This window comes from Phyllostomus discolor, chromosome 3, assembly GCF_004126475.2.
Source record: "Phyllostomus discolor isolate MPI-MPIP mPhyDis1 chromosome 3, mPhyDis1.pri.v3, whole genome shotgun sequence".
NCBI classification, from domain to species: Eukaryota; Metazoa; Chordata; class Mammalia; order Chiroptera; family Phyllostomidae; genus Phyllostomus; species Phyllostomus discolor.
This window is the reverse complement of record NC_040905.2, coordinates 24883252-24909742: the sequence shown is the minus strand read 5'-3', so window position 1 is coordinate 24909742 and position 26491 is coordinate 24883252. Positions and strand designations below refer to the sequence as shown.

General features: G+C 47.4%; 1 protein-coding gene across 6 annotated transcripts in view; it reads left to right on the top strand.

The window, feature by feature from the left end:
- TRIO (trio Rho guanine nucleotide exchange factor) overlaps window positions 1-26491 on the top strand; it is a 326106-nt gene that overhangs the window by 164324 nt on the left and 135291 nt on the right. For all 6 annotated transcript variants that reach the window (XM_036020253.1, XM_028515627.2, XM_036020255.1 and 3 more), the window contains exons 10-11: window positions 4533-4655; window positions 14636-14827. In XM_036020253.1, coding sequence (XP_035876146.1) covers window positions 4533-4655; window positions 14636-14827 — 315 coding nt within the window. The remainder of the gene's footprint in view (window positions 1-4532; window positions 4656-14635; window positions 14828-26491) is intronic.

Here is a 26491-nt window from a genome sequence, read left to right as displayed (position 1 = left end):
CCATCACCTTAGGAGTGGATAAATGGAACCGGAGAGAGCAAGGGCATGAACGCCTCCTAGCAGCCTGGAGCCCAGCCCTTCCCAGCCAGCCGGGGCCTTGCGTCTTCTCCGTGCAATGTGGGTCAGGTAGCCTGGCCTCCTCGGGGGCGGAGAGAGCACGACTCAGACGCTGGCTTCAGGAGCAAAATATACTCCAAGCTTGTGGGGCAAAAATGCGTCAGGCAGCCCAACATAGGATGAGTATGTAGAGGCCAGTAATGTGCGCTCAGAGCATTTCTTCATTTGTGATTTTAAACTTTGTGGGTAAGCTGCATGTTAGGTAACTTGCCAGTGATGCTAAACACCAGCCTGTAATAAAAACAAACATTTTCTAAGCGAAGGCCTCCTGTTTGGTCACCTATTTACATTCAGTAAATTTGAAATGACATTGTTAGGTTGATCAGTTGTCCTTCGTTAGAATCACTAACATAACATTGATTTGATCATAAAGAAGGTTCACATTCTGCCATGTGTACTGCTCACTTTTTTGCCCAAATTTTTTAGGAAAAAATGCTGATGTGCATTATACATGGGTATGATGGTTACTTATCATGGGTATAGTAATGAGTGTGATAATCCCATGTATGATGCACGCAGCACCGTGGATGCACATTATACATGGCAAAATACAAGTGAATGTTTCTTTCTGCAGCACTTACTTAAAAGCACAGCTAGAAACTCATTAGGTCCATTTCTGTCTACATTGGCATCTCCAGTGGTTTAAATAAAAGCCAACAGATTGAACAAGGAAATAACTAAAATAAGTGAAACTAGGTTAATTTTGGTTTGGTAGGGAATAGAGGGTAAGGTGTGGAAAAATTCATATTTTACAACCAGAAAAAATCTGATTTTATATTAAAAAAAGAAATGCAGAGTATTTTAGAAGTACCTTTGTTTTGCATTTGTTTCATGTAATCATCGTTATTTTTAACTGAATATAGAATCAAAAGAGCTTATTTTCACTTTTATATGTATAAAACGTGACTTAGAAGGGGCTCTCCTTACTATGACAGAGAACGTTACTGTGTACTGTCTCTTTCAGACAGTAGCTGGAATTGACAGATGTTTGTATATTTTCTCTGAATACGCTTTGGGTCCTCAAATACCAGTAAAAATATACTGGCTTGTGTGTTCTTGGATGTCTAGTGTCAGAGGTCTTACCTTGTTTTCATAATCAGCAATCCTAGACAGCGTGCTGAGAACAATATCAATATTTAAGAAATGAGCACAATCGTACTTACCAGCATCACGTTCAATTGTGTAATGACAACCTGAGAATTAAGCTAAACAATCCATAGGCTTTCCTGCACATCTGTCATTTGATGCTGTGAAACATGTAAGTGTTGGTGGCTCCCTTTGGACTGACCTTGACCTTGAAGCTGTCACCGTGTCCTTCAGAGGGCACTGGCACGCAGGGGTGTGACCTCCTATTGTATCCTCTGAACAGAAACTGCCCTCCCAGCTTTGCCCTGTGCCTGGAGCCAGGTAGACTGCCGGGAGGGATCAGCTTTTGCCCTTTTCCCCGAGTCTGGCAGCCACACAGCAGATCCTACTCGCAGTCCTCGTTGTTTCTGGCCTCGAGGTCACAGGGCAGAGAGATGGCAGCCACTGCCACCACAGCTGAGGTCAGTAGTGGCGGGCTGGATAAGGTTGATGAAGCCTCCCCTATATGCACATTTTGAGTTGATAGGATCCACAAGCATGCCTTTGAAATGCTCCTCGGGCCACTCTGTTGATTCTGGATTCCTTGGCCATCCAGGAGATATTGGCAGGCTTGTGAAAAATAAAGCCTGTGAGGGAGTTGCATTTTGAATGCTAGCTGGATGGATTTCATAACCACCTGCTACTCTTTTAATAAAGTGCTTGGAATGTGTACACTCTTTGAATTGTGTTCATATCTGTTGGAAATGTAATTTGACCTGGTATTTACAATTTTTGTCTAAAGGAAGCACTGATAAAAGAAAAATGCCCATGATAACCCTGAGTGGTCAGTGTATAATATCTTCTACTTCCAACTTTTCTTAGGCTTAAAAAACAAATTATAATTACTTTTAAATTACTGTGTTTTTGCGTTCCGAGCCCTTACTACCAAAAAATAATGTTTACCTTTTACTTTCTGAAATTGTGCCTCATTTCAGGTCTGTACTGAGCTACCAGCAGTCATAAGGTTTGCTGCATACCCATGGCTTCCTTTTTTTCTTTATGGTCAAGGAATATACAGAATGAATTATAATTACAGTAAAGAATGTCATCCAGCCCTTCATGCAGATCTGATGGGCAGGGGGACCGAGGCACAGATGTTACTTATGTAGCTCCAAATTCTTTTCATTCTTAAAATATGTGATCCCCGTCTTCTGCATGCTGTTGGCCTCATGCCCAGAAGCACATTCCATTTACCGTATCCATTCTTGGAGGCTGAGATGTCTTGAAGCTGTCATTGGACATTTTTTAATATGTCCAATGAATTTTAAAATATGTGTTTTAAAACGTGTACGAAGAGCCCATAGTATAAACAACTCAGCAGCTTCATGTCTGCCTTGAAGTCAGTCAGTGAGTGTGGCATTACCTTCTAATGGCAGGACAATACTGAATGCTTCTCTGTCTCTCTCTCTGTCTCTGGAAAGAAAAAGAGATGTACTAAAGCAGACTAGTTAAAAAGCAATGGGATCTTTTTAGCTGTGCCACCAGAGTGCTTACACCTTGATGGGAGCCTGCCTCGGGCACAGTTTATGGGTGGGGGCACACATGCTCAGTATATTTGCCACTCTGATGTTCAGGTGCTTAACACAGCTATCACTGAACGCCTGCATGATATCACCACTGCGCAGGTAAGGAAGCCGCAGCTCAGAAACTGTGAGGAACTTGCCTAAAAACACACAGCTAGACCCTGTGTTGGTGTGCAGGGAGAGAGCTTTCAGGTGGACTGAGGAACTGAGCTGATAGGCAATACAAATGGATCCAGTAACACTTCCTCTGATAGTGAGACCCCAGGTGACTGACTGGTAGAGTGGTGGCGTTGACAAAAGTGTCAGAAACAAACTAGTAAAAGGTAGTAACTAGTTTACAAACTAGTAAAAGGTTTCTGACAAAAGTGTCAGAAACAAACTAGTAAAAAACCAACTTTTTACTTTAACCACGTAGCTTTGACCTGGGCACCCCCTGCAAGGCTGGGCCTCCATGCCCCGCCCCACCCTCCCCCGTGAACACACACTTCTGCTCTCAGCTCCTGCTGTCTGCAAGGGTCTTCACAGCGGCCCACCAGAGATTCATTCTGGTTCACAAGCCATTTTACTGCATGCACTGCTAATGTCGCTCCGCCTGTGCAGAGAGGACCCCTCAGACTCTCGGCTTCAGAAGGTGCTGGTTTGGAGCTATAGAGCACAAGTCCTGTCGTCCCTGGGCTGGGGCCTCTGGCCCTAACTGCCCCTCCTAGGTATCTGGCAGCACCACTGACCTCTCCATAGTGCAGGGAACAAAGGGCCAGGAACCCCCTTCACAGCCATGGACCCCACACGGAGGCCCCTTCTATTTCGCCGTTACCGCTGTGCTTCCAGGTGGCCCTCTAGACCACTGTCCCCGCTGTGCCTGCCCAGCAGCTTCTTCAGTCCCAAATCACCTTGATCCATATGCAGTTACCATGTTTACCTCAGTGCAAGTTCAAGGCAGCCTTCAGCACTTTGGCGGCATATTAGCAAGTGTATTTAAATATTTAAGTCATATCTTTCCATTTTTAGCCAAAGATGTCACTGACTTAGTTTTTTGCTACTTACTTTCCTTCAGCAGAAAGCGACAGAATGTGCATTTGACATTGTGCTACTGCCAGTGTTTTCTCCAGCCCGAGCGCCACGGAGCTGCTCAGTCCCCACTGAGAACGAAAACCATAGAGTTGTGCGCTGTGCTTTCCCTCCTTCTCTGCAGTGGGGTGGATTTCAACAGCAACCTAAGTAATTAAATCCATAGGAGGTTTAGCTTTCACAACAGCTTAGTTTATAGAATTAATTATCCTCAAGACCAGGACAGAGGTGTTGAAGTGTTTTGTTTTCTTAGGTTTTATTGATATGTTTCAAGTCTTCTAAAGGAGAGACAGAAAAACGTTAGCTCTGTAGTTAAACTTGAACTGCCTGAGTTGTGACACTCTGAGTCTTACAAAAATGTTAACTTGGTCCCCTGTGGCTTGATAACCACTATCATATCTAGTCAGTTTTGGTGGCTTCATCATGCATAAAGTGCGGTGGGGTTTAAATCAACCATCATGCTTGTAACGTTAATACATATATTTACACGTTTAAAGAGCTGATTAAAACTGTGTTGGAAAGCTGATAGAAGATGTAATTCTCAAGCGTGTTAGATTAGCATACAGTTGCCTCCATTTGTTTCTCCTTTGCTTTTTTTTTTATAGAGTTGGGCAACAGCATGTGTCTTCGGTAGATAGCCCTACCCTTGAACAAGGCAGGGCATCGTTTTGATGGCACGTGTACTTGTTCCCACTGCAGGTGCTGGACTGGATCGAGAACCACGGGGAAGCATTTCTGAGCAAACACACAGGTGTGGGGAAGTCCCTTCATCGGGCCAGAGCTTTGCAGAAACGTCATGAAGATTTTGAAGAAGTAGCACAGGTAAAACAATGGCTGGGACCGTTTTTTTCCATAAATGCCTCTGTGCATGGTTTTAAATCACTTTTAACCACATCTGAGAAGAGTTAGCCTCGGCTACACGTGTTTGAAGGTGACTCACGGGAGACGGTGCTCAGATTTTAGAGTGAACCTGCATGGTAGAGGCGGAACAGTGCTGTAGTCTGTTGGCCCTTTTGAAATATGTTATTGAAACAAAAAAACATCTGGAATATTTTTGCCATATTTATTGTACGAGGTTTGTTGACTAGTTTGCAAAGTTTCATTTCAAACCAGAGAATAGCAGTTCTTGCCCTTCTGTAACATTGGGTGGGCATTTCATGTCCTTTTCCCAGTTCCTTTAAATGTGTGTGCTTAGGAGACGGGGCAGAGGCTGTGGTGTTTGGTCCCGTTCGAGGTTTGACTGTAGTGCTCTCTAGCTGTGTGACTTTGGAAAAGTTCCTTAATGTTTAAGGTTAAATGTCTTACCTGAAAAATAGGCTCCTAGAGAGGAAGTAAAGTATAAGAAGAAAGGACCACCAGCATCAGTGAGCACAGATATTGGTAAATATGTTTGTAAATCTCAGTGGAGTGACCATTTAAACCAGGGGTGTCAAACCCATTTTCACCGGAGGCCACATCAGCCTTGTGGTTGCCTTCAAAGGGCTGAATGTAATTTTAGGACTGTGTAAGTGTAACTACTCCTTAACTAGGAGCAAGGAGCTTGGCGCTGCCACCAGGTAGAAACAAGGTGCCAGGCCAGATAAAACAAGGTGGAGGGCCACATTTGGCCCTCGGGCCTTGTGTTTGCCACCTGTGATTAAACAAAATGCAGCGAATTTGGGGGTAGTTACAAACAAGACAGAACAAAAGCACCAGACCACTCAGCGCAGGAAATGGAGAGAGGTTCTCAGGGGTCCGGTGGGGGGTGTGGTTTATCTCAGGTTTGCAAATCCAGGTGTGTATGTTAGTGTTTTTGAATGACTACTCTAAGCTTAGGAGTGGAAGTCACCTCAAAATAAGTACAAAGGGAAAAGAAATACAGAAAATTGGGTAAATGAAAGCCTACTACATGGATCTGGTAGAAGCAAAAGAAATGAGAACAACAAAAATCATGACAGAAACAACAATTAAGGTGCAGTAATTTGTCCATAAGTATCTGTAATTACAGTAAACCCAAAACAGACTATAGTTGTTAACAAAGTTTTATCCAATTGAATACTTTTTAAGAATCTTGCTTGTTTTTTTTCCCAAAGGACACACCTAAAATATAAATACCCAGGAAGTTTGAAAATATATGAAGTATTAGAAAAAGGTCTACCAGGCAAATATAACCCCCCCCCAAAAAAAACAAAACCTACCATAGAAATAGTAATAGTAAGCAACTAAGCTTAAAAGCATGAAAACTTAGTAGAAATGAAGAGGGTCTTCAGTTGTAGAAGGAAGAGTGTCACTAGCCCTCTAACACTGTAGTCTCAAATCTGTAAAACAAAGGTAAACTGCAGTCACCTTGGCTCCCATGTGGGTAGGTTTTATATGATAAAGGCTCATTCACACACTCAGTTACTCAGGGAACTACCGGCTAGAATTGTGGGATAACAGAACACACGGCAGGTAAGTCCTATTCAGTGACAGTGCCTTTAAAATGTTACCTTCTTTAAATGTCTTCATGTGCAAACTAAAGATAAGCATCCCAACCTTTCTGCTTCTGAATCTCAAGAAACAGTTAAGAATAGTGTTCAGCAGCCTTGCCACAGGTGGATGTGTCTTTGGGTTTTTTTAATCTGCATTACATGTGGTCTCCTTCTTGCACATGCTGGAAAATACTTGCCTTCCTTCTGTAGCAAAGAGTATGTGAAGAATGTGCTCTTATCTCCCCCTTGTTTTCTCTATAAGATAAGCTACTGCTGTAGCCAGTGTAGTTCCAGGATGGGTGTGAAATTTGTATCCTGTGAGCAAAGACTTTGGGTACCAAAGAACCTAAGAAGCAGGACTGCAGGTGCACTCACCCAGTCTCTTCTTCCCTTCCTGAGTGCGCTCTCACACAGGAAGGGTGAGGGTCTCCTGAAGGTCCTCGAGTGTGTCCAGCACTCAGGGCCAGCACCCATGGGCCCTCCTCCCTCCAATTCCTGTGCTTCCTTCCATTCTAAATTAGGGAAATCTCCTCTATGACTAATCTTGCCCTGGGTTTTCCTGGTCAGTTTATTCATGAGGTCTGAGGTGATCATCAGAGCTGTTAGCACAGGTTCTTGGGGGCAGCAAGAGCAAGAACACTTTGTAGGCAATGTCTCTGCCTAAAGGTCTCTAGCTCAAGCCAAGGGTAGCGCCCTGAGCCGTGGCCTGCTCCTCACCACTGGCTGGGAGAAAGGCAGGTGTTCGCCTGCTCCGCACTCCACCCACCTGGGTTTCAGTCCTCTCCTGTCATCTCTGCTCACTGCCCCTGAGATTCTAAGGGGTGCCAGACTCACTTTTCCTTAAACTGAAATGGCTTAAAAACCTAAATCTGAGCTGTGCATGAAAAGAAACCTTAAATGTGAACACCTTTTTTTTACTCACTTTGCAAACTTCTTTGCCCACTTTTTCTTGCTCTGGTTTCAAATAATCCACCTGTCATGTGTCAGGCATTCTTTCTGCTGGGCACTGGGGGGTGGGGGAGGTAGGCCAGGCCTAGACCTCCTGAATAGGTGTGGCCACCTGTCAGAGGGCTTTCCCTGGTAGGTTTGCTGGCTAAGCCAAGACCCACAAATTAGTAAAATTCTGCTTGGTGACGAAGAAGATGTGAGAGGCAGGCCTGGGGTCAGGCGGTAGGACTGCTGGGCAGCATTGCCATGTGGCCTGGAAGGCTGGAGGGTGGACTCTTGGGAGCCTCCTCTCTCCGCGGGCCTCTCTCCTTTGCAGACCCACCATCGGGAGCAGGCTCAGAGCACTCGCCCCGCACCTGGCCGCACTGCGGTTTCTCGCTTTCCCACGGCTCAGCGTGCCCTCTCTGCTTGCACTGTCCTCCCACCTCACTGCCCAGACCTGGACCCTGCGAGTCGGCCTCTTCTCCCAGCATCTTCAGCTTCTCCTGCTCTTAGTTCTTTTCTTTCCAGCAATAAAGACCATCCCTGTCTTAAAGAACGGCACTTGATTGTGCCATGTCTCAGATGCCATCTTCCTCTGCCTGCTCATCACCCATGGTTGCCAGCAGCCCAGAATGCACTAGGCCCAGCAGTGATCGCCATTGCTCATTGTAGACATTCAGAAGTCAACCCAGCCGCTCATATAATTTCCCTCCACTGGTGTCAGAGGGAAAAGCCCTGATTCTGTCCTCCCACAAGCCCTTAGAGACTCCTGTTGTGTGAAAGGCCCCAGGTGGTCACTGACAGAGCTCAGGAATCTGGCCGCTCCAGCCAGGAGCCTGCAGGCCTCATACACCACAGAGAACACTTGTGAACCACTCCAGGGCGGTTCTGGGAGGGGTTTGCTGTGCCTCAGAGTACACCATCAGGCCGTGTAGGCCGAGAGGGGCCACCCTCTGCGACTGGAACTAGCCACAGGTTAAATGTAGTGAGGTGGGGAGGGAGCTATAAGACCTGAAAAAACAGGGTGGCCTTCTCTGCAGCCTCTCTACCTGGTTTAGTAAAGATTATTTATGCTTGTGTTTGTAGCTTCATTCAATGGCACCCCCCTCGCTTGTCCCAGACAACAGAATGACCGGAATCTCACTTTAGCAGAGGGGAAGCGAGGCCCACGGACATGAATCACTCCCTTCCCCAAATTTCCTTCTCTGCCCTCCGTGTCTGTGACTGCTTTCTGTCAAAGCAAATTATAATAGAAGGGATTATGGCAGAGATCTAAGTTTGTATTGTAGATCTATGTATTTTTTTTTTGACAGAATAACCATTGGAGGCACCTTAAAAATGGAAACAGGTACTTCAGTGCTTAATAAGGAGCTAACTTGGTTTTCTGAAACCTATTCACAAAGATAAAGCCAATTTTGGTTTTAGGGAGAAGAAATGTCCTTTAGTAGTTAAGTTTGAAGTTGTTTAGTTTGTTTCTTGTGGTTGTGTTTTGAAAGATCCTTTGTAAAACACATTCTAAATTGTTTTTAGTTCAGAGGTGTTGAATTAGCAATTTATTTAATAATTTCTGTTTATAATCACCTTCTTCAAAGTAGTGAGCTGTGGCATGAAGAAGTAACACAACAGGTTCAGAAAGGAAGTGGCGAAAGTCTTCTGGCTGAATTCCTTTGAAATGCACTAAATATAGATTCATCATGTAGAACAATTCTAGTGCTCTAAGGAGGAACCCGAAAGGACTCTCCTGTGTGCTTGGTGGAAGCGAGCCATACAGCCGGGCATCACTTCTGCAGGATACAGACTTCGCTGCAGGGCCCGGCCTACGGCTTTGTTTCCAAGGCCGCTGTAGCCACATGAGGAAGCACTTGCATCATTTTTGCATGCAATTTTGCAGAGCCAAAGACCACCCGCACCAACCTGAAGATCCCTTCCTTCTTTATTTGGTACAGGGATTATGAGTAGATACATCCTGTTGAATGAATCTGTGCTAATGAATTTATGGTGTGGCATGCACAGCCATGTTGAATGCTTCATGCAGGAGCTTAAAAAAAATTAAAGTGCTTTCCACGTGAAGCTTTTTGCAGATGACTGGCAGAGAGGAAGATGCTCTGTGACAGTCATCTGTGTTCATGTTCCCTTTGGGATGGAAGAAGCCTTGAATACAAAAGCCACTAAAGCCCAGAAAACTCTGGTTCAGGGAAGACACTGATTTTAAGAGCACAGATTTCTTTAAAATGATTGATTAGTGAGCTGCTGGCAGCACATCTTCCCGTACTTGCCTACTCTGCGAGTTCTTCCACTGCCTTCTCTCCTGCCCGCTTATCCCTCGGGATTCAAATTACCTTCCAAAGACATAACCTGTCAGGAAGTCATTCTCCATGAAGCCATTTCTGTCAACAGCATTTTATAAGTGCCATGTAATTATCTTGTCTCCCAGGACAAAGAGGTGTGGGATTTCGAAAGCAGGAAACCTTACCTGCCATTCTAGATTTTCAGAAGATAAGCAGGCCGATTCTCCTACTCCCTGGTCCTACTGAACTCCTCCACTTCTGTAAGGAGGGTACCGGGCCACGTTTGTAGCACTGCCTAAACTCAGGCCGCGAAATGCTTGTGTTTTTCCTCCTGTCCCGTTTCTCCTAAGACCAGGAGACCCATCTGCTCCACCAGGTTGCTACCCTAGCCTCTGGCCGTCTGGGGGCTTTACCTCCTCAGGACACTAGGAGGGGGAAGGTCTGACCCGCCTGTGAGAGGTTCCCTGTTTCCTGACTCCAAGCAGTTACACAATTTTAATTCTCAAGAAAAGAGGAAACGGTGGGGCCCCCACCCCAGCCCTGCCCTTACTTATCTCCTTGGATCCCCGTGGCGGTGGTTGTTACCCACCCACAGGCATGGGGAGACTGGAGAGATGCCCCCAGGGACAGGACTGCAGGTAGGAGCGAGGGGAAGTCCAGTCTCCTCAGGCTCTAAAATGGCTTTCTTACCTGACACCCCTCCTGTCTTTGCGCCTGAACGTGAGTGACCGTTTTCCCTCGTAAGAGGAACCGTGGCCGGGCGTTTGCTGTGTGAATAGTCCTAGCTCCACTGGTGGCCTTGGGTTAATTCCTTTACTTCTCTGTGCCTCGGTTTCCTCCCTTGTGATGTGGGAATGAAATAATGTCCACGTCTCAGGCTGTGGTGGGGCTTGGGGTAGGTACTCTGCCGAAGTTAGCATTCATGGCCTCTGTGGTTAGTGACACAGGGACCTCTCTTGGTAAAGGATCGAGGCAGGTTCTGTTTGTGGGAAGGTGCGCAGGGGAGGCCGTGAACCCTTGGTGCTGGTTCATTTCAAGTGCAGACTGAGTAGTGGGGTTAAATGGATGCTGTTTAGCAGCCCAGATAATCTAACAATGCACTTGTTCCTTTGGACATTTATTCTTGCAGATGTCTTTACCTGCTAGCAAAGAGGTGGGACGCTTTCTTTCAGAGCCATAAAGTTTAGCTGCTGGGAGGCACTGTCACCTGGCAGTGGCAATCAATAAGAAGAAGGGTTCAGCTCTTAAAAATGAGTGTGTGTGCAGCATAAAGCACAGTTCTCTGTGAGCTGTGCCTCTGCTGGGAGGAGCAGGGCGTGGGTCCTGCGGGAGGCCCTGCAGGGGAAGCGTGGGTCTCCAGAAGCCCCTCCTGCCCGGAAGTCACGTCACAGTGCAGCCTCCAGTGATGGGAGGAGCTTTGTGGGCAGCATGTGTGCAGGGCCTCTGTAGCAGGAGCCCTTAATGCCGACAGCCGGCCACCTCCAGGACAGCTTGCTCTGTGTGGAGAGTCTGCGCCGAGCGGCAGGGTGCTAGCATCTCAGGGGGAAGGACTGGGTGTGTACACGGACACACACACACACACACTCACGTTTTTATCTATACTTCTGTAGAACAGTTTCAGATTTACAGAAAAATTGTGACAGTGACATAGAAAAGTTTCCATACGCCATCCCCAGTTTCCTCTCTTGTTATCATCTTTCTTAGTATGGTACCTTGGTTACATTGAATGAACCAATGTTGCTGCATCTTTGTTACCTCAAGTCCATACTGTGTTGAGGTGTCCCTAGGCGCCTCCTCTTCCAGGATCGCGCCCAGGATACTGCATTCTCTCTATTTGTCAAGGCTCCTTAGGTTCCTGTTGGCTCCTACAGTTTCTCTCATTATTCTTACTGTCGGCGTTAATGGCAGTCATCCCTTCCCTCATCGTTACGGCATTCTTCTGACCCTCAGTCATAGACTGTCTCCTCTCTGGCTCATCCCATAGCGTGGAGTGATCCTTCCTCTCTAGCCCGAGGCTCAGGGTCACAAAGTCAGTGACGGGACTGGTCTGGGAACGCAGGCCTCTGATGAGAGTCTCCGTCCTGTCTTGTCACTCTGCTTCTCCAAGGGGGTTTGACAGTGTCCTAGCCTGCGTTGGAGGGCTGCTTCTTGTCACGGTCATCATCGGCAGGTGGCCAGACTACAGCACAGGGAGGTCTAGTGGAGGGCTAGAAAATTGCACGGGGTGGAGGGTGGGCATTTATGTAACATACTTTCATTGTTACAAAGTTCTTTTGAAGTGGGCAGTTTCACTGTTTCTGCTTTATGTAGGACATTATAGCTTAGCTTTTAAATATGTCACCCTGAGTGACATAAAACCCAATATAGTGTATAAAACAGAGCTCTTGAAAGTCCCACAGTGAGACTGGGGAACTGACTGTGCTTTTCAAATTATTTCAAATAATTGGATTCCAAAGAACGTGTAAAATGCACACAAGCATTTTTCAAGTCTGGCCATAACTGGTAAGTTTTAAGGGATTCTTTGACATCTCTTCCATCATTTAATTCTAAAAAGAGTTCTGAGAGAGCCTTCGCTCACGGTACAGAGTATTCCCATGAGACTTTGGGTAGTACCAGCAATGAAAAGACGCCCCGAAAATGGTCTCCCCAACAGACAGGGAGGAGGAGATGACCGTGAGCCCTGCCTCACAGCGGTGAGCGAGCGGGGCAGCCTGAAACTCCGTGTGGAGCAGCCCCAGGTGCCAGACGACATGCGCGTGGCGTAAGCGCGGGCTCCGGACTCCTGATTCCAGCGCCTGCCAGCCTTGTCCCTCGAACCCAGTGGCTGCCTCCCGGCCTCAGTTTCCTTCCGTGTTGTAAGAGGGCTGTGGTTGGGACCGGACAGCCCAGTGCAAGGGCGGCATTCACATCTGATGCGCAGTATGTGTTGATGACTGTGACACTCAGGGTTGGCGATGAAGAGAGCAGGCTAACATTTGGCTGGGCTCTGTCATCCCTTTAGACCCTGCCGACACTGTATCCACCCCCATTGCCACCTGCACGCGGCGGACTACGCCCAGCGCGGCCAGACGCACTGGGTGTGCAAGCTCTGCGCGTGCGCGTCGCTACCGCTGTGGGCATCACCGGTCACCTGGCACGCTGTGTGTTACAGCTGTTTAAACATGTTTTACACTAGCAGGAAAAGTGGAAAGAACTTGCTTTGCCCTGAACCATTTATTTCAGCATGTATTTTCTATTTAAAAGGACATTCTGTCACACCACTAAAATTCTACCCTCAAAATCAGGAAATTTACACCGATACCTGGTGGCCTTGTAGCCCTCAGAGCCCATGAGGCCCTTCACAGGTGAAGGGTCCGGGGAAGAATCACCTGAGACCGTTACTGTGTCCCCAGGGCACTTGAGCCTGGAGCAGTCTTCGTCTTCCCCTGACTTTTGTGATCTGACACTTTGGAAGATTTTGAGCCCGCTGGTTTGGAGACGGTTCCTCCCTTTGGGTTTGTCTGACGTGTCCTCATGATTAGATTCCGGTGGTTATTTGTCTTCATCAGGGGTGTCCCGGGAGTGCAGCTGTGTCCTTCTCAGGCCACCTCATCAGGGGGCGTGTGATTTTCCTTTGTCCCGTGACAGCTGGTTCACTCTCACCCTGGGGTAAGGTGGTGAGCCTACCTGACTTCTCCCCTGTGAAGTGAGTCTCCCCGCCCCCCCCCCCTTGTGATTAGTGAGTCCTAGGTGGGGAGGTGCTTTGAAGTTCGGTAGACTCCCGTTCCTCATCCAGTGTTATTTGTTGGTGTCAGAGGAGACTCGCAGCTTCCTCTAGTATTCAGCGGGTCACACTGTCCCTGTTACTGTTGACACTCATCATCCCTGCTAGGGCCAGCAGGGGCCTCCTGAAGCTGACCTCCGTGTCCAGACCTGTGTACGTGGTTCTGGAGCATTTCCCTGCCTTGGCCCAGTGGACTGTTTCAGGGTCACCTTGTACTTTGTGCCATCCCAGCCCTGGAATTGGCCGCTTCCCCTCCTCATTCACGACGACACCTCCAGTTCTAGTCCCGCCCCACACGGTTAACGCAGGTTTCTCCTCTTCCACGTGTGTGACTCTGTCCTCCAAAGTGCGGGACCTGCCTCTCATTGTCCTGAGTGTTTGCACTTAGCAGCTTCATGCCCCCCATCAGGCTTGGACTCCCCACAGGGACAGCCTCCCACACACAGGGTGCCACCAACCCTCACTGAGGAGTCACCGACCTTGTGCAGCCTCAGGACCGAAGTGCTGGGGGAGGAGCATGAAGGGCCCAGCCTGTCTTCCACCGGGGGGACCACAAGGTTCCCAGGTCTTCTTAGAAGTCCTCCACCTGCCTGACCTCTCCCGTGCCCCCATTAGCGAGCCTCTCACTGACACTGCACAGATGCACAGGATCAGGGCTCCGGCACACCTGTTCATTCCAGGAACCCATGTGCAGCCTCAGCGAGCAAGAGCTAAAACTGGGCCGATCTTCCAGGTATTTGAGACACCTGTTTGCCCTAACTTCCAACTCTTTTTAACTCTTGACTACTTTATAGCCACTGTAGTTATTATTTCCTTTTTCTCAAAAAAGGTGTACCTGTAAGTAGAAAAAAAGATAAGCACAGAATGATCAAGAAGTAGAAATATGTAAAAAGGGACAGTAACTTATGCTTGTGTGTAAGTGAACCTTCCCACTTGCACTTGGAGTGATCATGAGGTGGTGGTCTATCATAGTGAAAGACACGAAACTGGAACTCTCCGCTGTCACCAAAGCGGGAGAAAAAGTGAAGCGGGCCCTTGTGGCTCCGTGCTGTTTTCTGGCTGTGCAGAAAGCTCTGAGAGCTCTGGATGAGTCAGGAGTCAGCCAGCAACTGCCTGCAGATATCTCCTCACTGCTGGAGACGGAAGGGCTGGTCATGAGGTTCGAGGTTTAACAGTCTACGACAGTCAGGGCAAGGGCTGCTGATAGAGATGTAGTGAACTCCCGAAATCAGCCCTTGCATCGTGTGTGTTCTGCTTGATTTACAGAAATGATCAGTAGCACAGACTGACTCGGATGCAGTGTTATGGCTCCCAGCCTGACCGGTTTGGGTTTTGTTCACCTTGTGCTTTTCTGGCTGTTCTCTTGTGCAGAACACATACACCAATGCAGACAAGTTACTAGAAGCTGCAGAGCAGCTGGCTCAGACTGGGGAATGTGACCCCGAAGAGATTTATCAGGCTGCACACCAGCTCGAAGACCGGATACAAGACTTTGTTCGGCGGGTCGAGCAACGGAAGATCCTCCTGGACATGTCCGTGTCCTTTCACACCCACGTGAAAGAGGTAAGACACCGGGGGGACGGAGATGTAGCCTGTGACTGCAGGGTCTTTGAACTCATTGGAAGGGATGTGGCTTGGTCACGGTGTGAGAGAATGGACCAGAGGTGGCTGGTGCTGATGCACGCCTGCCTTGCAGCACGAGCACATGCATGCCTTTGCTGGGGGTGGTGGAGGCCTGTGTGTCTGTCCGCAGCAGCCCCGTGAGGGCTGGGTGTCTGGGGAGAGGTGTGGATGAGGAGGTGAGCTGAAGGAGGGACCTTCACTTGGAGAGAGACAGTGTGCACCCATGTCAGCATAAATAGACGGCCCACGCCTTGTGGTCAGAGCTGTCGGGTTTCCTTTCTGTGTGTTAGCTCGTCGTGTGGCTGAAGTCACAGTTGCCATCTGATTGTATCAGACTTGCAGGGGCACTCTCAGATACTAGTAAAAGTGGATTTCACAGAACACTGAATGTGCCAAAGCCAGGACTAAGACATCAGCATTAATTAAGGACACCCTGGCTTCGGTGACGTCTGCTCAGTGTTAGCTCAGGACTCCCCTTTAAGATTCACTCCTAGAAGTAGGCTGGGCCTGCGAGGCTCGTCCAGACCAGGCACATCCTCCCGTGTAGTGTACCAAGATCTCCGGACGCTTTACTCTCTCACCCCCAGAGGACAGAGGACAGCGAGCAGAATACTTGTTTCCGGGAAGAGAGAGAAGAGGAAATGTTTCCATGGAGATGGCAAATATGTTATACCTTGAGGTCGCATGCAGAACGTGGTTGTTGGAGGTGTCTGCCTCCATTTCACCCGTAAGCTCAGATCTGGAAGCATTCTGGGATTCCTTCTGTCTCTTTTTTCTCTGAAGGGAATCCATGAGATGCTTAACTTCCTAGAAGACGAAGACTGGGTCTATGCCTTTTTAAAAAATGTTTTTGAAATCGTATTTAAAAGAACTGTTGATTAGTCTAACATAAATTTAGATTTTATTTTAGGAGAACTTTTATCTCCTCTATTTGTTTCCCATCTCCCAATCTTTCTGTTCCCTTCAGGATTGTTTGCAGTGTTTTCCTCACATCGTTTCTGATTATAGTAGCCCCATTATTAGCCTTCTGTTACCTCTCCTCCTTTCCTTTCAAATGCATTTTCCCACTGCCATTCATTTACTCATTCTTTCATTCTTTCACTTATTCATTCCAAAGCACCTCCTAAGCCAGCTGTAATGTTCAAGGAGGTGATGCACAAGTGAGTGACGGTGGGGAACCTACTCCTGCTTCTGTGTACGTCATGTATTTCAGACGTCCATTCGCTTCCCTTGGTAGATGTTAAGTTCCTTAAAGACCAGACTGCGTCTCACCTCGTACCCGCCCGTGAGCCTCCCTGCCACACTCAGGAGCTACTCAGATGCTTGTAGAATAATGGTGTGTATTTCTAGCATATGTTCTGAGAGACGTATTTCCATTTTTACATATAGCAAAAGCATAATTATTTTCATTCATTTGTACTCATTTCACTTCCTTCTCAAAATGATGCCCTGAGATAACTGATAATTACTGTTGAGATTTGCGGGTTATTTGAGGCCACCAGGTGGTCACACTGAAGTCTCCGCCGGAGTCCATTTCTGGAACTGAGTCAGTGGCCCTGAGTCGGTTTTTGTTCACGCCATTCCCAGCAGCCTTGGTTTCCCAGGAAAGATTGTTCTCATTTGAATCGGGCTGTGATCCTTGCTGCGTTTAAGTAAAGAAGCCTTTTGGTTCTACTTCTGCAAACGTACACACTGAACTGGGACAAGTTTTTGTTTGGGGTAATGCCTGGGAAAACAGGAACCTTTCATTTTATTCAGAAGTCAGAAATAAAGACCTCCCAGCCACCTGGAGATTTCTTGGTCCCTCATACCAGTCTGGCTTCATTTTTATGCCTCACACTGGAGCAAACAGACTTTCTTCTTCATGCTCAGCCAGTGCGCACTCTCCCTGGGGAGTGGGGAGAAGCCTTCCTGGCCCTCACACTGTGGTCGGAGGAGGGTCGCCAGGAAGCTGGAGCCCTCTTCACTTCTGGGGGAGCCAGGCACCAGGGGCTGCCCTTTCTCGCAGCCTCACCTAGTTTGCCCCAGGAGTCTGCCGAAAACACATCCATTGCTTTCTCAACTCGCCACTGGTCTTAAAGGGTCCAGATTTCTTTTCCCTCCTGTCCTTTCGGGAGTTGGAGAACCAATCAGATACTTGGTGGTTCACCTAATTCAAGAAAATCGACAAAGAAATTCTCTCTCTCTCTCTCTCTCTCTCTCTCTCTCTCTCTCTCTCTCTCTTTCTCTCTGCTCCTGGCATAGACCAGCTGCCCTCCAGTGGACTCTGGTAATCGTTAGCAGAGCCTGTTCACCACACCTCCCTTGCCAGGGAAGGCCTATTTCTGTTCTGCACGGGAACAGGTTTGTTCTCTGAGTGATCCCGGCCTCTCGAGCATTGAATTCCTCCAGACTCCTCCTATCTCCCATGCAGAGTTCCCTAAAATTTGGCTCTCCACACGCAAGCCTTCATTTTGGCTGTCTTGCAGTAGCGCTGCTGATGACTCATCTGCCTATACATAGTCTTTAAAATGATTTGCTTGTTTCCTTTGTTCCTATTTCTGCCCCACATATATGCCTCCAAAGATAGATGTGATATCTTTAAACATGATTCCCCAGCTTTTTTAAAAAAAAAAGGTTTTTTTGAAATAATTGTAAGTTCACTGGAAATTGGGTATGGGGAAGAATCAAACCAGAAGTCCATGTACCCCCCTCCCAGCCCCCCCGCCCCCCCCCCAGTGGTCACATCCTATACAACCACATGGGCTAGCGCAGCAGGAAAGAGGTGACTGTGTTACACTCCCCAGAGATACTCCAGTTTCCCCAGGTGTGCTGCACCCGCGCATGTGGAGCCCGATGCAGTTTTATCACGGGTAGATTCCTGTACTAACCACCGCAGGAAATGGACATAGTCGTACAGAATTGTCCCATCGCTCCCTTGGGCTGCCTCCGTGTATCCTTGTGCAGCCCCTACTCGATCTCTAACTCCTGGCAACCACTAATCCATCATCCTCTGTCTCTAATTTTGTTAGTTCAAACAATGTTATACAAATGGAAGCCCACAATATGTAACTTTTTGAGACCATCCTCTTTCATGTAGCATGATTTCCTTGAGACCCTGTATATCAGTAGTTCTTTCCTCCTCATTGCTGTGTAGCATTTTGTAGTATAGAAGTAACATGACCTGCACAACTGTATACCCATTGAGGGACAGTTGTGCTCCGTGTTTTCCGTTTCCTGCTGTGAGAAAAGGAGAAGCTATGGATGTTTATGTATGTGGGCTTCACATAGACTGATTTTCCATTTCTCCGGGACAAAGGCCCGTGAGTGCAAGCAATCACTGGGCCCTTTGTAAGCACATGTTGCTCTAGAAGGAAGTGCCAGACTTTTCCAGAATGGTTGTACCACTTTACACTCCCCTCAGCAACACACGGGTGATCTCCAGCTTTTCACATCCCAGAACTCCAGGATTGCTTTGATAAATTTGTCAGAGGGAAAGGTTAAGATCCAACGCATATTTTAGGGTATTTGCTTTGTATCATCAAATCTCGGTCATTATGTTTTAACATTTGATTCCTTAGCTGAACTTTTTACATGTACCGGCACTCTTACATGTTTGATTTGTTTATTTATCTGAGGTAGATACAAACAGGCAATTAAATGGCCTCAGTCCAGAGAAAGCAAGAGGAAGCGAGGCCCCTGGAACCGTCTCCCATGTCACCAGCCTGTGCACGACGGGACCGTAGGTTTGACTTCAGGCATTCCGTTGTGGGCTACCAGTTCATTAGCACTTGGTTTTCACACAGACTGTGGTATCTGCTGTTTAAAAAATAGTGGTTATAATAGGTGGTCTTCCCATAGACGAGAATATAAAACAGATCTAATCATATACGATTCTTTTTCTGTAAAAATACAGCCTTTATTACAATAACTAAAGTATATTTTGGCACACATTATCCCCTTCCTTAGCCAGCTGCAAGGTATGACACACATTGCTCTTTGTGTCCCTGGCTTTCTGCAGAATGGGAGTAATGACCTCTCCAAGGGACAGGGTGCAACTGAGTGAAACTACAGGTGTAAAATGCCACAGTGCTTGTCTCACTGTAGCTGCCATTTTCCCCTCCCACCCCCATTGTAACTTACTCAACATCAACAAAATGATAGAGATTTAAGTATAAATTACAAAGGTGTAAGTACCTGGGCATGATCTGCTATTTTGCTCACTCACCTTTGAACAGCAAGAACCATTTACTCTGCCTCTGGTGCCCACTCTCAGAGCAGGTGCCTCGCTGACCCTTGTTGTGAGGTCGAAAGTCAGAGAGCCCTTCTGGGATGTGTGCAGCCTCAGCTCCAGCTCCGGCTCAGTCCTTCAGGACAGGGCAGGCTGCTGCTACGAAGCCTCTTTACTGGCAGCTCCATTCGTATGGGCACAGGCTATTTTGTACACATCACTAGGGACTTTTATTCCCAGCCAAAGCTGTGAAATAAATGAATGCTTTTCCCCCCACGAAGTCAATGCATGTAAAACATTCGTGTTGACCAATGGGAAAAGAGGGATGTTATCATCTAAAAGGAAAGTCCTTTTGTCAGAATAGCTTAATTCATGTAAGATATTTATATTTCTCTATAAAATGGTTTAAAACTTGTTTAAATTCATGAATTGTCTATGTCTTAATATTGGCCCTGTATTTTCAGATAGAGGATATTTTTATGTCAGCAGAGAAATTAATGCAAAAAGTCGTAGGGGGACCACTAACATACCTGATGTGTTAATAAGAGTCACTTAGGATAATTATCAGATAAATTAATAATATATGGTAGTCTCTTTATTTATTACTCAGTATTACAACAGGGATTGAAAATACATAACTACTGATTCCTAAATTGTATGCTTGTGTTGCTGAAGGTCACCTCCAAGTGGAGTTGCAGGTGTCTGCTTGTATTAGTTGTCTGTAGATTGGCCGCAGTGAATGTTCTAGAAGGGTGAGCCACTTCCACAGAAGGTCAGGAAATGCAACAACATGGATCTTAAAATGCCCAGCTAAAATGGATGGATATGTGGTTTCATTTACTTGCTAGACTTCTTTTTATAGAGTATTTTTAATGTTTTTACTTTCTCAGTTTGATACTCAGCTTCACAAAGTAGATGAGACCTTTGGTTAATTGGGAGAAGAAGTAAAGTATCCGTATGTGTTTCTGATGTGCATTGTTATTGCTGCACGTGAAGAAGTAAAGTATCTGTATGTATTTCTGACGTGCATTGTTGACTTAGTCAACAAGAACACTGGGAGGACTGATCGCTAGCAGTGTGTCAGGGCTTTGTCAGGAAAGCTTAAAGCTCCAGCTAAGGCAGGCTGGTAGAAAGTGATGAGGCTTTGTTGTTGTTGTTGTTGCTGCTGCTGCTGTTTGGTTTCTCTCCCTTTTTTAAAGCACAAAATTCAGAGCCACAAGGTCAAAGAAGGGTCAGGCTTTCTGCTTGGGGCCGGTGCTGTGGATGGATACGGGGGCAAAGTAGAAAAGGCAGAAAAACACAACTCTCACTTTAGCTTTTTCTCATCAAGGGGACTGTTCTTCAAGCTGAATTGGAAGAAGTCAAAGACCAAAATGGGTGACGATTTTATAAGGAAGGGCTTATTTATTCTAAAAGAGTTTAAGTCTCTCTTCCAAAATAAATTAGTGCCCCAGATAATGAAAGAGCTTGGTATTACATCACCATGTTAGGTCTGTTGCTCTCTAAGTAACGAACTTCGGGAGAGGGAAGAGACACCAGAAGGTTGAAAATACACCCTTGCTTTTTTAGGAAGGTGGATTCCACATGTTACTCAGGTGGAAGCAATCTCAGGCAGGGTTCTAGAAATGACAGCTTATAAGCAGCCAGTAAAGGAAGTTGTTCACAAACAGGTCCCAGCGTGTTAACTTTATTTCATTCTATACTATGTTTCTGGTTTGATGAAGGGCATTTGACCAGGCCTTTGACGTGTAAATTATAGACAAGACAGAAAAATGTGGACCCTCTTGGTACAGTTGCACTGGAACTCCACTGCGGAGTGGCTGCAACAAAAGGTCAGCTGAGGGTGTCAGCTGACACAGGAGCAGGACTGCCTTATCCTCCCACACTGATCTCCAAGCAGATGCCAGGAAGAAAGTGTGTGTCATAGCAGGATACCACTCACACCCAGTGTGTGAGTAGGGAGTGATTTCCAGTCCGGACCCACAGTCCACGAAGGTGATGATGGCGGGTGGCAGGCCAGTCATCCCAGCTGAACCCGAGGCCCAACAGACAGCTCTCAATTCCTGCCGTCACCTTTCATCAGGGAGCAGCAGCCTGTACAGTTGTCATGCCTTTGGGCTGATGCCACTAACTTATTCAGAACTTGGACTTCGTATGGGACATCTGGAGAGATCTCGCATCCAAATTCAGGAACCTGAAAACTCGCCTTTGCTAATGTTGAGAGGTGTTTGTCTTGAAAATGGGCAAGTTGCCACAAAGGGAGGAAACTCTTGGTGCTGTAGCAGAAACAGCTGTGGCTGCATTAAAACCCTGATAAGGGAGACTGTCAGGACAGGGGCTGGCTAGTGGATGAGGCCGGCAGGGCAGGGGGACTCTTCCAGTGGCGCTGTCCATCTCTGTCCCCACGCAGAAAGCCTGTGAGTGGTGCATCGGCCAAGAAGGCAAGCTTATGGAAGTCTAGAGCAGGGTCTGTCAAACATGTCAGGTAATAGAACAGGGCCCCAAAGATCTCAGCAGGGGTAAGTCAGTATCTTTCACAGAGATTTCATTTGTAGGTTTTAATACATGAATCTGTTCTGAGTCAGAACTACTAACTTAGGCAGGTTTATTACAGGGTAAGGGGCATGTAGGCATTAAACAAACAGAAATCTTACACGTGGTCATGGACCGTGTCCACAACAATGTCATGCCCCAAAGCAGCGTATCTGCGGCGATGAGGAAACGCGCAGGATCGTGAAGCGGGGTGGGCTGCTTTCAGTTCTGCAGCCCGTACTTTGAAAGGGGAGACAGTTCAGGGGACAGGGAGCTGGTGGTGACTCTGATGACGCGGTGCTGGCGGAGTTCAGGGTCAAGTGCTAGCCTTGGGAAGAGGAGGGCAGGCTGCAGAAAGGGGCGCCACCTCCAAAGATTTGGAGAGTTAAAGAGGAATGAACACTCTGACCAACAGCTGCCTATTTGAGGGAGACAGTGTAGCTTCCAGAGTGATCTGGGGAGGGGAGGGGCTTTTCTCAAACTTGGCACTTTGGGCAGTGTGTCTTATCTTTCAAGGATTTGGGAAATAAAAAAAATTTTTTTTCTCCTCTCAAAATCTCCTTTTTTAGCAAATTAGACTTCATGTAACCACCTGGTTGTTGAGGTTCTGGCACCGACCTTGAACTCAATGTCAGCCCTGTCACACACACAGGCCACTCCTTGTCCTCGCTCCCACTTCACTGCGTTCCCACCCTCCAACGCTGTGACTCTCACGTGCCGTCCCTCCTTGACATGCAGGCTGCCCCGAAGTGCTCCTGGCTTCTCCCCTTTTCCCCTCTGACACAGATCTGCAGTGCTGTTAGTTCATGCTGCTGACTTTGATTTGCCCTGCCCAGCCACCCTTCATAAATTTCCTCTCATCGTATTAAGAGATCTTTTATCCCCACCCAAGCACAGCGAGGTCTGCGGTGCACTGAGAATAACCAGTACTGCTGAAACCCTCACTCCTCCTTAGTCAGGGCAACTGGCGCATGTGCCACGGTGCGGTTGGTTGTTTCAGGCTGGAGAGTGTGCTGTGATGCTCGCGGCTGGAACTGTTCCGCTTCGATTTCTGCTTCTCCAGCCTGAAACTGGGTCCCATTATGTGTTCACGCCGGCTGCCCTCTGAAATTCCACCTGCGAGTTGCCATTGAAACTACCTACTTCTGCTTCTCCTTCCCACGCCACCCTACTGCCGCCCATCCCCGCTGGTACCCGAACGATCTTAGTCATAAACAGGAGCAGGGCAACAGATCCCAGTGGCAGTAGCTTCTGTTTATAAAGAGCATGGAGTAATGGACTCTCGGGCTCACTCTGCCAGGTGGGGAAATCTGTATGATAAAACGATCCCATTGCATAGATGAGAAAACTGGAGGTAAAGAGCTCCAAGGGTTTCCCATGGTCGCAGAGGGGATCAAGCCGCACCTCCGGTGTGCTGGGAGCCGGCTTGTGGCCTCTGCCCAGACTGCACATCTGAGAAAGGTTGTCCCTAGAGCAACCCCCAAATCTCAGGACTTTGATCCTACCCACCCCGAATCAGCTAGAAGCTCAGTCCTTGCCTGGAATCCCCTCCCCAATGAGTTCCTCTAGGAGCCTTCTTTGGTGGGGTCCCCCCCTCCAGTCAGTGAGCAAGGGGCTTTTCAGGGCTCTGCTCCTAGCAGAGTGAGGTTCCTCCTTCAGGTTTCACCCAGCCCAGAGTTTGTGGGAAGGGTGCAGCTGGGCCAGACTCGGCTGAACACCAGCTGGATCCAGGACCAGGCTCTCTTGTCTTCATCACAGGAATTGTCTCCCCAGAGCCCCCTTGTGTTCCCGTAGCCCAGCCTTTGCTATGGATCCTGGTCTGTGAACCAGGGTGTACACACGTGCACCCACTTGGGGGCTGGGTTCAAGTTCTCTGCTACGGGATGCTCCTGGCCACAGCTCAGAGGGCCTCTAGGGGGCAGTGTTGCCTAACTCTGGCTGCCTGAGCAGCGCGAGGCTGTGGGCCACACAGTTCCCTTGCTGAGAGCTCTTGCCGCTGAGAGCTTTCATAGGATGCTACTCCTCTCTTGTTCTCCAGCAAAAATTTATCTTTTATGGGAAATTAACAGCATGCACAGAAGTGCAGTTTTTTCCATGTTCAGGAAATTTATGGTAAAAATTTCACAGGTCTTCTAGAGGCTTTTTCTCACTGCTTTTGTTCAAAGGTTATTTTAGGAGTCGTGTACCCTTCTCGAAGCTTAAACGTAGACTTTGCCTGAATCTTGTCTATCGCATTAAGCGTGCACCAGTTCATCTGCAATTGATGTTAGAAAAGGCTGTCCTCTGAGACTTTTTTCTCCAAATCGAATGAGAATATTTCTTGGACCAGACAGAAAATTTTTAAAGGGGCAGAGGACCTTTGGACATTTTATCCTCATGTGTTTGGAGGTAACTTCACTCCTCCTTCCTCGGTTTTCTCCCTTTCCCCCTGCCGGATCCCACGCCTGGGCCCCGCCATCTCCCGCACAGCCGGGGCCCATCCCTGGTCCTTGGCCGCCAGGCAGGCAAGCACGTTTCCACCACGGACACGTGTGAGAGGTCCAGGATGTTGAGGGAATAAGCCAGTTTCTAAAAAAAATTACCAGGAGGAAGGGAAAAGGTTTCACATACAAGTACACACGGCACTTCCCCTGGAACCAAGGGGAAGTGATTTCTATAGACTCCAACAGGCTCACTGCAGCCTTTTCCTCAGGCTGCCCTATTTTTAGGTGTGAAAAGATGGAGATGTGGGATGGTGTTAAGCTGACCAGACTAAGTGACAGATTTTGAACAATTGGCAGGAACCTAGATACATTTTGAAAAATACCTAGAGAAAGAAGATTTTTAAAACGTTGTAATTCCTATTATTAGAATGTTCCTTGCGAAAACAGAACTAACAGTAGTGGCAAACATTTCCTTATCTCTTCACTCGGGGAGCCTCACCTTGTCCAATCTTCCTGGTAACTTGTGAGGTAGGCACTATTGCCATGCCCATTTTATAGGAGAATAAACTGACACGTGGATCCAGGTAAGTGACTTGCCGAAAGTCACAGGTAGGAAATGTTAAGTCAGGATAAGTTAGGATTTGAACTCCAGCAATCTGACTTGAGAACCCATGCTCTTAATGTAATTCCGCATTCTCTCGTATGAGAAATATTTTACTTCAATGATTTGTAGATAAAACATGAACTCTTATGCCGTGGCAGTAGAGTCATATAGAAGCACAGCTGTGTGTTTGTAGAGAAGCCAGACTTGTTATAATGATTTTGCAGTTTAAGTGGCATGTAATGATAGTGTCAGTGAATGGTGTAGTCTTTGCTGGAGAAGAGGAATCTTGGAACATCCCCACCCAGTAGGCACCGCACGCTACATCCTGGACCCAACTGTTTGAATGGGGGCGAGAGGGTAGGTGACACCCCTGTACACTAGGTGTGTCTTATCCAGGCCCCACAAATTCTGTTCCAGCTGCCTTAATTCATGTTGTGTTGCTGACATTGTGTTTTTCTAGTGAGCTTTTAAAAACCTGCATTTGTGTTTTCTCAACAAATTTAAAAGAAGTGATTCTGATTTCTACCAATGTTATGAGATCCTAGCTGTTAAAAGCATCCTGTGGCTAGAACTGGAGGCTGCGTTGGCTCCAGCCCTCAGTGTCTTCGAAGACCAGCTTGTTGTCCCATGTGTCCGCCATACACCATCTTCTATGGTGCAGATTCGATATTTCTGGTCGAGTTGGCTCCTTTACCTTTCTTTGCGTCAAGGCTGATATTTAGATTACACAAGAGAAGAGCAATCTCTTTTGGATGTACATTCGCTTACATCATTCAGCTCCACTGAATGAGCATAAAATGCTGAGGCAGCACCATTCCCAAAGACTCAGCAGTTTAAACGCAGTGTCCTTCCATTGATTCCTTCCGTGTTCTCCGTTTTCTATGCACCTGTTAGCTGCTGGGGCTGAGTCCCAGGCAGCTGTGCAGGGCAGGGGTAGGGGGACACGCCTGTTTTGGGGGCTTCGTTACACAGTGGCCAGGTGGGGCAGCTTCAGCACAGCACGTGGACTAAGATGGAAGATACAGTTGAGAATTTGAGAGAAGGGAGCAAAGTTACGTGGTTTTCTCTCTTTGTTTTCAGCAGGAGAAATACAGTTGTAAAGGTCCACTTTTTCATAAACATTCGTCATAGGCCAGGATTCAGAGGGTGGGAGGGCTGCAGTGGCCGAGCGCTGCTGAAAGGCTTCCTCTGTTGGGAGCGAGTGGCCAGTCACCTGCCCCGGCACGTGGAAAGCGGGTTACTGTGACACTGAGGGAACCATGTCACCTTTCAGAAAGTCTCCCTGGTGGGTAACGTATCATGGATGTTTTGGGTTGAGTATTTCAACTGGGACAAAACATTACAGCCTTGTTTTGGTGAGCTATTCAGCATTGTTCAGAAATGGTTGTTGGCGTATGCGTGGTTTCTTGAGCAGATCTTGCCTCTTCAGTTAATTCGAGAGGGTCGTCATACTTAGGGTAATTAAATTTGTACAGAACATCGCCGATCACCCAGCAGTCCTGCATTCTCTCTCTCTCACCACCTTCGTAATAACTTCTGGAGGGCAGTGTTGACATTGAGTGTCTGTGCTGTAGCAAAGTGAGTGTCAAAGCGATGCAGTGACCTCTGAGGCCCAGCGCTCCCCTCATCTTTCAGTTGGCCTGCCACGTTTAAAATCTCTGTGGACCTGACGAGAGCCCTCTGTTTCCCGCTGAGATGTGGTGTGACAACAAAAGAACTCGTAAGAACTACACGAGGGGCTACCATCAGTAGTCCTTGGGGAATCGCTAAGTAAAGCCATAGGGACATCACTCGTTTAAAATGGCTGCACTAGGAAGACCAACGCTGGCAGTACC